The sequence below is a fragment of the Orbicella faveolata genome, unplaced genomic scaffold, assembly GCF_042242905.1.
Source record: "Orbicella faveolata isolate gen_17 unplaced genomic scaffold, um_ofav_v1 contig_14, whole genome shotgun sequence".
NCBI classification, from domain to species: domain Eukaryota; kingdom Metazoa; phylum Cnidaria; class Anthozoa; order Scleractinia; family Merulinidae; genus Orbicella; species Orbicella faveolata.
In genome coordinates this window covers 22,279,687-22,291,874 of record NW_028301541.1, presented here as the reverse complement: position 1 = coordinate 22,291,874, position 12,188 = coordinate 22,279,687, and the positions used below count along the sequence as shown (strand labels likewise).

The following is a 12,188-nucleotide window of genomic DNA, read 5'->3' as shown; positions in this document are numbered from 1 at the left end:
TCAACACAACGACGTTAACGAGATTTCTTCCTATGCTGTAATCTTTGTTGTTGGGAGGGATATTCACGCATGAAGGACAATTTTTAAATATAAGAACACGAGAGGAGAGAGCGAGTGAGAGTGTCTAACCAAAAAACACAAGACAATGAAGCCCGGTTGGGCTCGAATCCAGACTGCAATAGGGCGCGAGCTTCTCGTGATTTCTCACCTCCAACTCGCTATAAGTAGATCCTCAACTTGTTAACGACATTTGTTATTATTGTTGTTGTTGATGATGTTTTAGTGGACTTTGAGAACCACATGTAGAGCGGCTAAGATTTACATGAGTTGAGATTTTTCAAAGTTTTATTATGCAGATAAGCACAGTTCACTAAGACACGAATACAGTTACGTCATAAATATGAGGCATGTACTTATCATTCTCTAGTATTTACAGGAAAGGTGAGTATTACAATGCGCTAAAAACAAAACAAAAGATAATCTCTTCTTTATTCGTGACGTTGTGTCTTCCCTAGAAAACCTCACACGTTATTCTTTCGTTTCGATCACTGGAAGATATAAAGAAAACAAAAAATTGTGTGAGGTTAGCTTCAAAAAACAAAAACAACAGTTTACCTAGTTATTGCTAAGTAAACAAATTACAAACGTGATCCGGGGTTTGAAGGGCTTGTGCTATTTTTACTAGACTACGAGCAGTCCTTCTTTCGCTTAGTCCGTCGTGGGTGACGCGAAAGAAAACCGCGAGAAAAAAATTGGCCGCGCGAAATCCTGGGGGTTCCTCGCCTCCAAGATTTTTCGCGGCCATTTTTTTCTCGCGGTTTTCTTTCGCGTCACCCACGACGGACTAAGCGAAAGAGGGACTACTCGTAGTCTATATTTTTACCAGCACAAGTTGGAATTAGAAATTCCTATGGCAGTTACTGTGTAGTAAATGAAAATATCAATCCTGTATACGAGAATCTATTTTTTCTATCAACTCAAGCTGTTTTTGTCACGGGGTTTACATCAGGTGCAGCCTGGCATTGTTTTAAAACAATTCTTTCTTCGCTTCGCCGCGTGAAGCAAATGTTCCGGAAACACTGAAACGTTCCCAAAACATTAATTTTCATTTCCACAACAAATGTTTCCCAAAATATTTCCGGCACTCCAGCTGTTCATCCAGAGCGTGCTCTTGAACACGAGCCAGACATTTACGATACAATTTCAGTTTCTTCACAATTTTCAAACGATCATCAATGCAGTCAGATAATAGGCTACTTGTTGACGGAACGAGAAGGCAAGATGGCAATATTTTTGTCCATCCTACAAGGGTTTCATTTAGGTTTTGAGTAGGAAGGCAGTAGGATTTTACAGGCAGGCAAATATTTTTGAACTGAACTTCTTTGCACGAAAACATTTTGTGAAGATTTTTATACCAGCAGGCAAAATTGTTCTCACAGCGGGTAAAACTTGTCGGACATCATTACCTCGCTCAGTAAGTAAGCAACAAATTTAAACTTACGCGCGCGCAAACAAGGTATTATTTCTGTTTTACCTCCTGGTATGTTGACTTTGTTCGACACTAACACATCAGCCTGTATAGCTGTCATACTAACATACATAGTGTCTGGGTGAGACTAGTGGAAAGAAAACAAAAGTTAACTTCTGGAAGTCTTCTTTGAGGAAGAAGTGTGGGGGGAGGGGACCACGGCAAGTGACTGAAAATTGGTGAAAATTTTGCTCTTTGTTAATTGAGGAATGACATGTTTTCTAACTCATAACTGAGATCCAAGTAGGGAAACATTCACTGATAGCTGGCTAATGGGCTGTAATTTGACCTAATAACTGAAAAACCGCCGAGTGTCAATTATAATTGAGAGTACAGTAGTTTCATCCAGTCCCTCTCCGAGTGCAAAGTTGCGTATTGTCATCAGGCCTCATTAAAGATGATTTCCAGTTCTTACTGCGCAGTCTCAGCACCCTAATAATTAAAAACATTATAAATCTCACTCGATGGAAAGCGAATCGATGTTATTCGCTACGAACCACATACCTTACCTTTGAGGCCTTTCAAATTCTTTTTCCAACAGCTTCATTGATTTTTACAGCTGCGAAGTTGTTTCATCAAGAAATATGAGAAAGAACGAAGCATAAAGCTTCGACTGCTTCGCATCCATAATGGCGGTTGTTTTGAAACTTTGAATTCACTTCATGTAAGTATATGCAAAATGTTTACATTTTGTGATGTCTTACATGAAACAAAACAAAAAACGCAAACAAACTCTCGAGAATGCGCAGTACGGACTGGAAATTATCTTTAGACAATGCGGTTGCTTCCTTACAATTTGGATTATATTATGTCTTTTATAAAAAATTGACAGTAGACTTGAGTTGGCGATTAACAACAGAGAAGTATAAGACACTTACCATGAACTCTTCATAAAACGTGTCACCGAGGGCCTCGCGGACCCGATCGTTCACAAGAGGGAATGATCGAACAAAGAACTGCGGAAAAATAAAAATACCAGCACTCTATTCTCAACGATATGCGAAATAGAATTGTCCAGCAAGAAAATCCATAATAATAGCTATATAGCGGGTGATTAACCATGTCCGTTGAGGGGCGGTTTTCCGCACTTGAGTGAAAGTAAAATTTGTCCGCATTTGTTTTGGTTTTGGACATACGACGCACAGCAATTGGCTTCAAAAAACTCGCGCCACTCTTTCATCCAATCAGAAGTAAAAATGAAACCAAAACCACTCGTGACTTTCCCGCCCTTTGCGTCGGCTGCACATCGTATTTTCTTCAGTTTTGATTGGTTCATTAGATTGCCTGCATGTGTCCTCTGCGATTGGCCAGTGTGTTTACTTTGGTTTTTGGTTTAACGACACTCGATTGAAAACTGCTCTATAACACTGCTGATTACGGATTAAATTCTTTGAGGGGTTGGCGCGGTTCCAAGCCCGTATTTACTTTGGTTGCATTGCGTTTGCTAATAAACTCCGTCTCTAACTCGAATTGGTTCAAAAACGTCCAGTGAGCTCTAACAAATGAAAGGCAAACGTGCAGCTCCTCAAACTAATCACAACTTGAAACTGGTAATACTTTTCACAACTCATGATTGCATAAAACTTCGCCCGCGCATGCATATAGGTAATTCCTGTGCATGGTTACGGTACGCCTTGTAACAACGCGCAGGCACATTTTTTCGTGATGAGAATGCATTAAAAACGCGCGTTCGATGTTCACCACTGATGTACACCACTGAACTGGGGCTAGACTTTCTCAAAGTACCTCGCAGTTGTAGGCAGTCCCAGCGCGAAGGACAACCTTGTCATTTTTGAACGTCACGGATGTTTTTTTCCTAGTAAGTCACTAAACAGAAGGATAGTACAATATGCGTACAGTGGAAACTATTTGGAAATATGGCCTGCAAGGACTCGATATAACAGATACCTCCAAAGCGATGCCTGCTTGTCTCTGACTATCAGCATGTTGAGTGTTTCCCATGGCAAAAAGGAGACCATGAACAGTGCGAAGCTGCAGAAAATAAATGATGTATTTAGTATTAACTAACATGACTAATCGTACAAGCTCCAAAGTGTAAACAACTTAGACATGAACTGGTCATTTTACTCAATTGTACCTTCGAACTTTTAATATTACCCTTATCGGAGTTTTGTTATGAAAGTTTGAAGTTCAATTATACCCTTATACCCTAATACCCTAATACTCTAATATTCTTATATCCTTATAGCCTAATACTTAAATACCCTAATACCCTAATACCCTAATACCCTAAAACCCTAATACCCTAATACTCTAATATTCTTATATCCTTATAGCCTAATACTTAAATACCCTAATACCCTAATACCCTAATACCCTAAAACCCTAATACCCTAATACTCTAATATTCTTATATCCTTATAGCCTAATACTTAAATACCCTAATACCCTAATACCCTGATACCCTAATACCCTAATACCCTGACACCCTGATACCCTAATACCTAATACCCTAAAACCCTAATACTCTAATATTCCAATACCCTAATACCCTAATACCTCAATACCCTAATACCCTAAGACCCTAATACCCTTATACCCTAATGCCTTAATACCCTAATATCCTAATATCCTAATACCCTTATACCCTAACACTCTTATGCCCTAATGCCCTAATGCCCTAATACCCTAATACACTAATACCGTTATACCCTAATACTCTAATATACCAATACTCTAATGCCCTAATACCCTAATGCCCCAGAATCGTCGAAAATGTTCCTTCGCTGTGATGTTCCACAGGGAACGATTCTTGGGCCTCTTCTTTTTCTATTATATATAAATGATCTGCCTAATTGTCTCCAGCATTCTCAACCAAGGATATACTCTGATGACACTAGTATTACTTTTGCTGGTAGCGATGCTGGAAATAACAGCATCCACACTACGTAGGAGAAATTTGGAAATGCAGCTTTTCTACAGTTAGGCCTACCGTCCACGCTAATCCATCACGAAAGCGAAGCTTTTTGAAAACGCTCTTCAAACCGGAGGAATTTGGAAACGCCGGCTTTGCGTTTAATCTAGTGTGGAAAGAAAACATTTTGAAAACGGTGATTTTCAAAAATGATAGTGTCATGATAAATCATGTGATCCCTACCCACTGTTTCCTCAAACACAAATCCAAAATGACCGGTGATTGTTGCGTTTTTAAATTCCTCCAGCGTAGTGTGTACAGAAAACATTTGTTGCGTTTTCAGAGTGAAACCTCCGTTTTCAAATTCCTCCGGCGTAATTTGGATGGGGTCAATATTAGTCTCAACTATCTTAACTTGAAGCCGATTGTTGTTTGTTTCCTTGAATGTGCTATTTACATTGCACACATTTAAAAAAAAAGTACACACTTCTTTGGTTTTATAAAACTTTTTGTACCTGGACAAGACTTTCTACTGTTTTGGCTGATTCTTTAGCGAGAATTCTAAAGAAGAGATAAATGCAAATTAGTCTCGCATTTGTTTGATATACAAGTACACCCTAGGGCAGATTTAACTGGTCGTTGTGGCCTCCTAAGTGGCTTTGTAACGCAAAAGGTAACGTGTTTAGATCGTTGCAGCATACTTCAAGAGAATCTCTTACCGCAGCGTGTCCTGGTGTGACAAAATCAACTAATACTGAGGTGATTAAGTAGCTACGTCATGGTTTGCATATCTTGAAAAGTTCAGCCTAAATATTTCAAGTTCGTCGTTTGTAATCCGTGTTAATCTTCTCCATCCTTAACCATCCTTGTTCCTTTATGGTTTATTATTATTTTGTGGGAGGTGCAGCGGCCTCATGGTTAGTGCGCTCGATTCCAGAGCGAGCGGTCTGGGTTAGAACCCTGGCCAGGGACATTGTATTGTGTTCAAGATTGGGCACGACACTTTACTTTCATGGTGCCTCTCTCCACCCAGGTGTATAAATGGGTACCGGCGAAATTAATGCTGGGGGCAACCTCGTTCCCAGGTTAGCCGCTTCATGCTATTGAAACCGGGATAAACTCCAGCCTGAAGAGCCACTTGGCTCGTATGCAGACTTTACCATTATCTCTTTCAATTGGTGTTTTTATATCTTAGTAAGGTATTATTTTCAGGTTTCCCTCAATTAAATGCACTTTTGTGCCTAGCCAAAATAATTCAAAATACTGTGACTGAGCTCCTTCAAGTGTCCACAAAAACACCAAGTCATCTTACCCAATCATCTTAGCAGCTGCTGCTTGTTGTACAAATATGGGAAGAGGGGCCTGGAGCTGAGGGGCATCAGGATCTGCAATTTACACAATCATGTACATATCATTCACAATCACAATCAGAATGAGTCAGACGTGAAATTATGACCTACACAGTTGAAATAATCAATGAAACCTCTTGATTAACTTGGTTTCTTGATTACAAGGGATAAATTATCCATGCCAAGGGCTTCATTAAGGCTGGAGTAAAAGACCGGGGATGGGGGGGGGGGGGGGGGGGTCAAATAGATTGCAAAGAGCTTAACATGAACAAGAAGTGGGATTGTTTGATAGATGGTGGTTCAAATATACAGTTAGCACTTTGATTTACTGGCAGAAGGTTACATGTAAATTTGGCAGCGGTTCAGTATTGCATACCACCTCAAACTGTTGACTTAAATGGGTATAAAATGTCTTGAGTGTTTGATACCCCTCTGTGTAGCCTCCCTGGTTGTTACATCGACCTCAACTACCCTCTCCCCCACTCAACCCCTAGGATAACCCCTGAGTAGAGGGCCCCCAATAGGTTTGGCGGGATGTGGGATTTGGCTTTTTTTCACCATGATATTTGGGATTTGAGCTGAAAACAGGGGTGGGAAGCGGGAATTACAATTACAAGCGGGAGCGGGATTTCTTGTTTTTATAGGGTTGGGATGCGGGATTCTTAAGGGGAACAGAGCGGGATATGGGATTTCAATTCTCACATGACCCCATAAATTGTTATTGACCAGCGCAAAAACCACAAGCTGGCAGAAACGTGCGTATATAGCTGTGTCAGGTTTCAAGTAATTAATAGCAACAGCTCTGTACCCTGTCAGGTTCTGTCAAACGTATCCATTATCGCTTGACTACATTAGTACCATGAGACTGTATGAGATCTTTGAGTCCTAGTTCTACTGATTGCGATCATTTGTGTTGACCTCTGACATCAATGACATCTCTCCATTTCCGACATTTTCGACGATTGCGTCTGTAATCTTGGCCCCCCCAATCATTTCTAGGTTTTCTAGTCTTACGACCTTGTCCAGAGCGCTTGGTTTGTTTTGGTCAGGATGACCACACCAGATGGCGGTGAGAGTGATTTATCGTACAAAGTATGCGAATTACGAATTGCATCGCCATATATTACGAAAAGGATGCGCGAGCAGGAATGCCTTCTTTCGGAAAGAAAAGTTCTGAGCCCAGATCTCAAGGAAAGTGAAGACGCTGAAATTAAAGCTTTGAAAGAAACTGTCAAGTGTATTTATGGGCCATCTCTTAAATATGGTAATGAACAACCTTTTTCTTTCACTGATACGTGGACAAAAGAACACAAAACAGTAAACCGTTTACTGAAAGAAACGTTATAATCATTTGGCTTATTTATCTGCTACCCATTGAATTCTTTTGTAATCTTTTACTGACAATTTTGATTTTTAAAAAGTTTCTTTGTTAATAATTAAATTAATTATTAATTTAACAAATTAAAAATTAATGCAGAAACGTCTTTAAAAAGTGGGCGGGATTGGGATTTCCAGGCAAAAAAAGGGTGGGATGGCAGGATTAACAAGAAAAAATGGGTGGGAAAGCGGGAATTGAGAACCCTATTGTGGATCCTCTGAGTAGCATGACTTACTAACCTGACAGCGTTGCTTCTTTAAGTGTCTGGTACCCCTCTGCGTAACCTCCCTACCCCATTCTCCACCCAACCCCTGGGATAATCTCTAGTAAGTAACATTACTAACAAACCTGACAGCATTGCTTCTGAGCTGTCCCTGATTTCATCCTTGGTTGGTTTTAACAATCCCACCATACCCTGCAGCAGCGAGTGCTGGACATCATACTTCATAAGATCTTTAATCAGCTCACAGGCCTCGTACTGCACCTCCAGGTGAAGGGACCTCAGCAGCATCAAGACTGGTTCTACTATGGTTGGGTTGGCTGCTCCGACTATTGGCTGTTACAAGAAAATCGATCAAAACATCAACAATTGCATGCAAATATGCATCAATTATTTCATTGAATTTCATGTAAATGCTGCTCATTTTAATACTGAAAGATTTGCTGTTGAGAGGGGGTGGAGATTCAACTGCTACTGCACCCTGGACAGAGCCTTTGTATTGTGCCCTTAGACAAGGCAATTTTTTACACTTTTTTCACAGTGGCTCTCTTCACCCAGAATATAACTGGGTAGTGGAACAGGACAAAAATGTTGAATAATACCTAGTTGAGTCAGAACATACCTACAGGTAAACACTGGGGCATAGAAAACAATTTAACACTGAAGGAAGTTTCTGTCTTGAAGCTATCTGCTTTGTTTGCAGACAGGTATTTGGTATGACCACACCCACCTGTACTATTCTCAGAGTCTGAGCAGCCATCTGTTGAGCCTTTGGGGACACACACTTTAACAGAGCAATCAATGCCTTGTAGACTTGACCCTCATACTTTGGGTTTCCCTGAAAAAATGTAATATCATAGTCATCATCATTATGATTAGAACACCCAAATAGAGAAGCCCTACACACAAGTTGATGTCGCAAGCGATACGAGTCTCTTGAAAGCACAAGAAGACTCATTGAAGGAAGTGTATGTACAGGTAGTTGCACAAGCAGTTCACATGAAGGGAAAATCATACTTCTGGGTAGACAAGTCCAGAGGGCCCAGGAAACATCTCTACAAAACATGTTGTTACTTTCTGGGCTGAATGCAAAATAGATTTGTAAGTGATGTTAATAGTTAGCCATCTGTGAGCACCTCTATGATCTAGCTAACCATTTGTATAGGTGCAAGGTACAGTCTGCATGTACTCACATTTGAAAGTTGTTGTAGTAAATTTCTGGCACAGTCTTGTGTCTCCTCGGAATTAGACTTTGCCAGGCATTCTGCAACAGCCCTGATACCTAACCAAATTAAAATGGTTTCATTTAAAATCCATAAATTATACACTGTACGTTCAATAATGGTTCTCTATTCACACAGTAACTTTTAAGAGTTCAGAGGCATCTTTTTTTAGGGAGGGTATGATCACAGGTTAGCTGGAGTTAAGCCTTCCCCCTACCTCCTCCCCTCCCCCACCCTCACCACTCATCTGGCTGTTGTAATTGTTAGGATTGGAGTATGGATTTACATTTTCTTACCAAAGCTTTCGCAAATGAGTTCTTTGTATCTTCTTCCAGAGTTTGCCACGCACATCAGTAGCTTCAATGCCTGGGCTTTATCCTCCTAAAAATCACATAATGTAAGAATAATGGCTGTCCAACTTTTCCAGATCCATGTTAAATCAGAATATTAGCTTAACTAAAGTTAAGTCAAAGTAAGATTTTGATCTCACTTCTCTCGCATATTAACTAGTTATTAAACTTTTAATCAGAGATTTGGTTAATGGTAGAAATAATTATTTTTGGAATGCATTAAACATAAAGTCAAGGTGTATTAATTCATGCACAACATGTACTCGTACAGTACCTCTTTTGCCTGCTTAAGACCAAGAATTTCTAAGACAGTGAGAACACCACCAACTTCTAAAAATTCTGCTAGAAATTTATGCCTGAAAAGCATGTAGAATAAAAGAAACGCATCAGTCATTCTGCAGTAGTTAAGAATTAAAATAAGTTGAACAGCCTGGACAGCCTGGATCACAGAAAAGGACTAGGAGAGAGGTTTAAAAGGTCATGACAGCTGTGGATTCAGACCGATTCATGGATTTTGATCTATTTTGTTATTTTTTGTCCATAAGTTCCTTATGGTTGTGATCATAATAGTTGACAGCAGCCACATATATGCAATCATTATTTAGGATTCGAACTTCAGAGTTTGTATTAAATTGAAAGGCACATACAGGCACTTACCCACTTGAAGATCCAACAAAAATGGTGATAGCCTGAAGCTGGAGTTGAACACATGTTCCAAGCATGTATCTTTATCACGCAAAAAAACACCAGTCAAGGAATAAACTGCACATCTTTTGCTAGCATCCCTTTCTTAATTTTTTTTTTGTTAATAACTTGTCTCAATTTTTGTTGGCATTCATTGGAAAATAATATTTACTGATATTCCCCAATAATCCAATACTGATTGTCATCATTATCCCCAGCGGGGACTCCCGTATGAAAAGGTTGGGATGCTCTTTGGAAAAATTGAATTAAACTCGTAAAGGAGACCAGTTTAGTCATGGCTTTATTTGGCCCCTAAAAGTTACCATTAAAAAGGAAATTTCTTAAAGTGCACCCTTATAGATAGTTTGAATGCTAAATATTGGCATTTTGTCCTGAACACCCTGACATACCAAAATCCGTGATTTATACCCGTTAGTGAGACCAAGAACATCCGAGTCCGACCGCCCCTGGGCCATTACAGTGTAAGTTCCCACGTTAAAGTTCTCCCTGGGAATGTATTTAAGCTTAATTAATGTCCATTAATTGCTAGCTTGTGAGTAGACTCTCTTCCAGGGAATGGACAAAACCTTCGCTCGCCTTTTCTCACAGAGGCTGACGGGACATACATGAAAAGGATACGTGAGGCGTAGCCAGGCAGTAAGACGGGTGAGAAACAAGCTTGCTGCATGGGCAAACTCCAGTTCCAATTCTGGTCCAGTTTTACCATGGTTTGACTTGATAAAATCCTGCAGAATCTTTGATCGAACACTCTTCGACCCATGGTCCCACTGTTGCAATAATTTAGTCACAGCTGCCTGGTCGGTCTTCATTCTTAAAAGCAAGTTAATCGTAATCAATAAAATTCTCGCCATTCTAGAAGCGATCACTCGCCCGTAGTTTACAGTTCACATCTTATATACGCGGAGTTGACGAGACTTCCACGAAATTCAAACCCAAACCAATAAATTCTAAAAGAATAAGTCGATTTAGCCCCATACCTTTTAAAATGGTTCAAAATAAAGTAAATTACGGTTCACTTCCATGTCCGCCATAACAACCCGTGTCCGCCATATTTGTTGACAATGACAACTGTCTTGCCATACCGATGACCAATATGACTTACGGCTCAAATCCCAGTCCCAGTTCCAGCGCACTTGGCTCTTAGATCTCGAAAGAAATTTTAATGCAAAAACTGAAAACGTATTTCCCAAAGGACGGAAATTGCATTGTTTGGCAACAATTACTCGTGACGTCAAGTAAAACGCTCTATTCACTTTAATGTGTATTAAATATCACGGCATTTAAAAGCTTGCCATCTCAAGTTCGTTTTATTCCGACATCACCCCAGTTTCAAAATATAAAATAACTCGAGTTAATTTAGTTCTCAAATTTCATTTTTTGGAAATTATATGTTCCTTAGTCTACGACGGTTTTTATCAGTATCTTTGAAAGCAAGCATGGCCAATAAAACAAGGAAAATGAAAACTCGGTTGCTTTTTATTTCTTCGATACAGCCGCTGTTTAATGACGTTCTCATAAGCAATTTCTTCCAACTGTTCTCAAATACGTTTTTCGCTTTTGAAATTTTTTTTTTAAATTTCAATCAATCTGGTCCTTTCTACAGACATCGTGGAACCATTGCTGAATATTTTGTGTTTTTTGTAACGATTTTCAGCTGGTAATCATTAATTTTTTTCTTCCGCTGTCGGCAAATTTCTTGTCAAAAAAGCTTTTGTCTCTTTTAGTTTGAGACACAAATATCCAGTCAATTAATTTAACTCCAACTTATTAAGTACTTGCCTGGATGAAACTCTAACATGTGACATTACAAATGGAACTGTTGAGTAATATTTTCCTACGTTTTATTTGTCTTTCCGAAATTTGAAGAAATTATTTTCATTGTTTTTGTTTGGCCTCGTCACGGTTTTCTCTTGTTTCATTTTATCAGTTTTACAATTTGCACTTGATCAGATCCTTGCTCGATGAACTCTACCGAGGAAGTCGAAAATTCTGAATATTTGGCCTTACGTTCCTGGTAGCCACAACAAACGCTAAAAGACCTTCGTCATTCAGCTTTTGCTTGCAAATTAGGATCCGGTCCCACGCATGTACTTTAGCGAAAGGTTCCTGTAATTAGTAATGAAAACACCTCACTTGGCTGATAAAGGAACCATTTAATCAAGTGGGTTTTTCCAGAATCCAGAATATCTATTGAAAAAACAAGTTCATTTGTCAGTGATGGGTGTTCCTCCATCAAGTAATTCACCTTTGCATTTTCGTGCACTGGACCCAATAATGCCTTGTTAATTGGGAAAACATTCCCCTAGGTAACTCTAATGAACCATAGAAAACGACGGAAAAATGCCTGTGGGTTTTTGCCATTATAGATCAACGCCGAACCAAGAAAAACACAAATGGCCTGTTTATAATTTCAATTAGAAATGATTTTGTTGGCGACAGACCGTACATTCACAGTGGGAAGTAAGAAACATTAAAACGAAAACAAAACTGGTGAAAATATCACCATATAGTACATGAAACCAATGGCGATCTAACTTGCTGACAAGTTTTTAATATTAGC

The 12,188-nt window shown here is 39.4% G+C and overlaps 1 protein-coding gene across 3 annotated transcripts; it reads right to left on the bottom strand.

Moving 5' to 3' along the window:
- Positions 1-327: 327 nt before the first annotated feature.
- Positions 328-10,704, bottom strand: LOC110062267 (armadillo-like helical domain containing protein 1). Of its 3 annotated transcripts, XM_089287090.1 has the most exons (15): positions 10,606-10,704; positions 10,247-10,438; positions 9,581-9,649; positions 9,198-9,279; positions 8,870-8,954; positions 8,544-8,632; positions 8,081-8,188; positions 7,479-7,686; positions 5,716-5,788; positions 4,919-4,964; positions 3,437-3,520; positions 2,407-2,484; positions 1,535-1,616; positions 1,416-1,466; positions 328-548 (listed from the first exon to the last, which is right to left on the bottom strand). In XM_089287090.1, the coding sequence occupies exons 2-15, from the start codon at positions 10,435-10,437 to the stop codon at positions 529-531; spliced, it is 1,266 nt and encodes a 421-aa protein (XP_089143216.1). In that variant the 5' UTR covers position 10,438; positions 10,606-10,704; the 3' UTR covers positions 328-528. The 3 variants fall into 3 exon arrangements, with proteins under 3 accessions (XP_089143216.1, XP_089143217.1, XP_089143218.1); XM_089287091.1 differs by lacking the exon at positions 1,416-1,466; XM_089287092.1 differs by lacking the exons at positions 1,416-1,466; positions 1,535-1,616.
- Between the last annotated feature and the right edge of the window lie 1,484 nt (positions 10,705-12,188).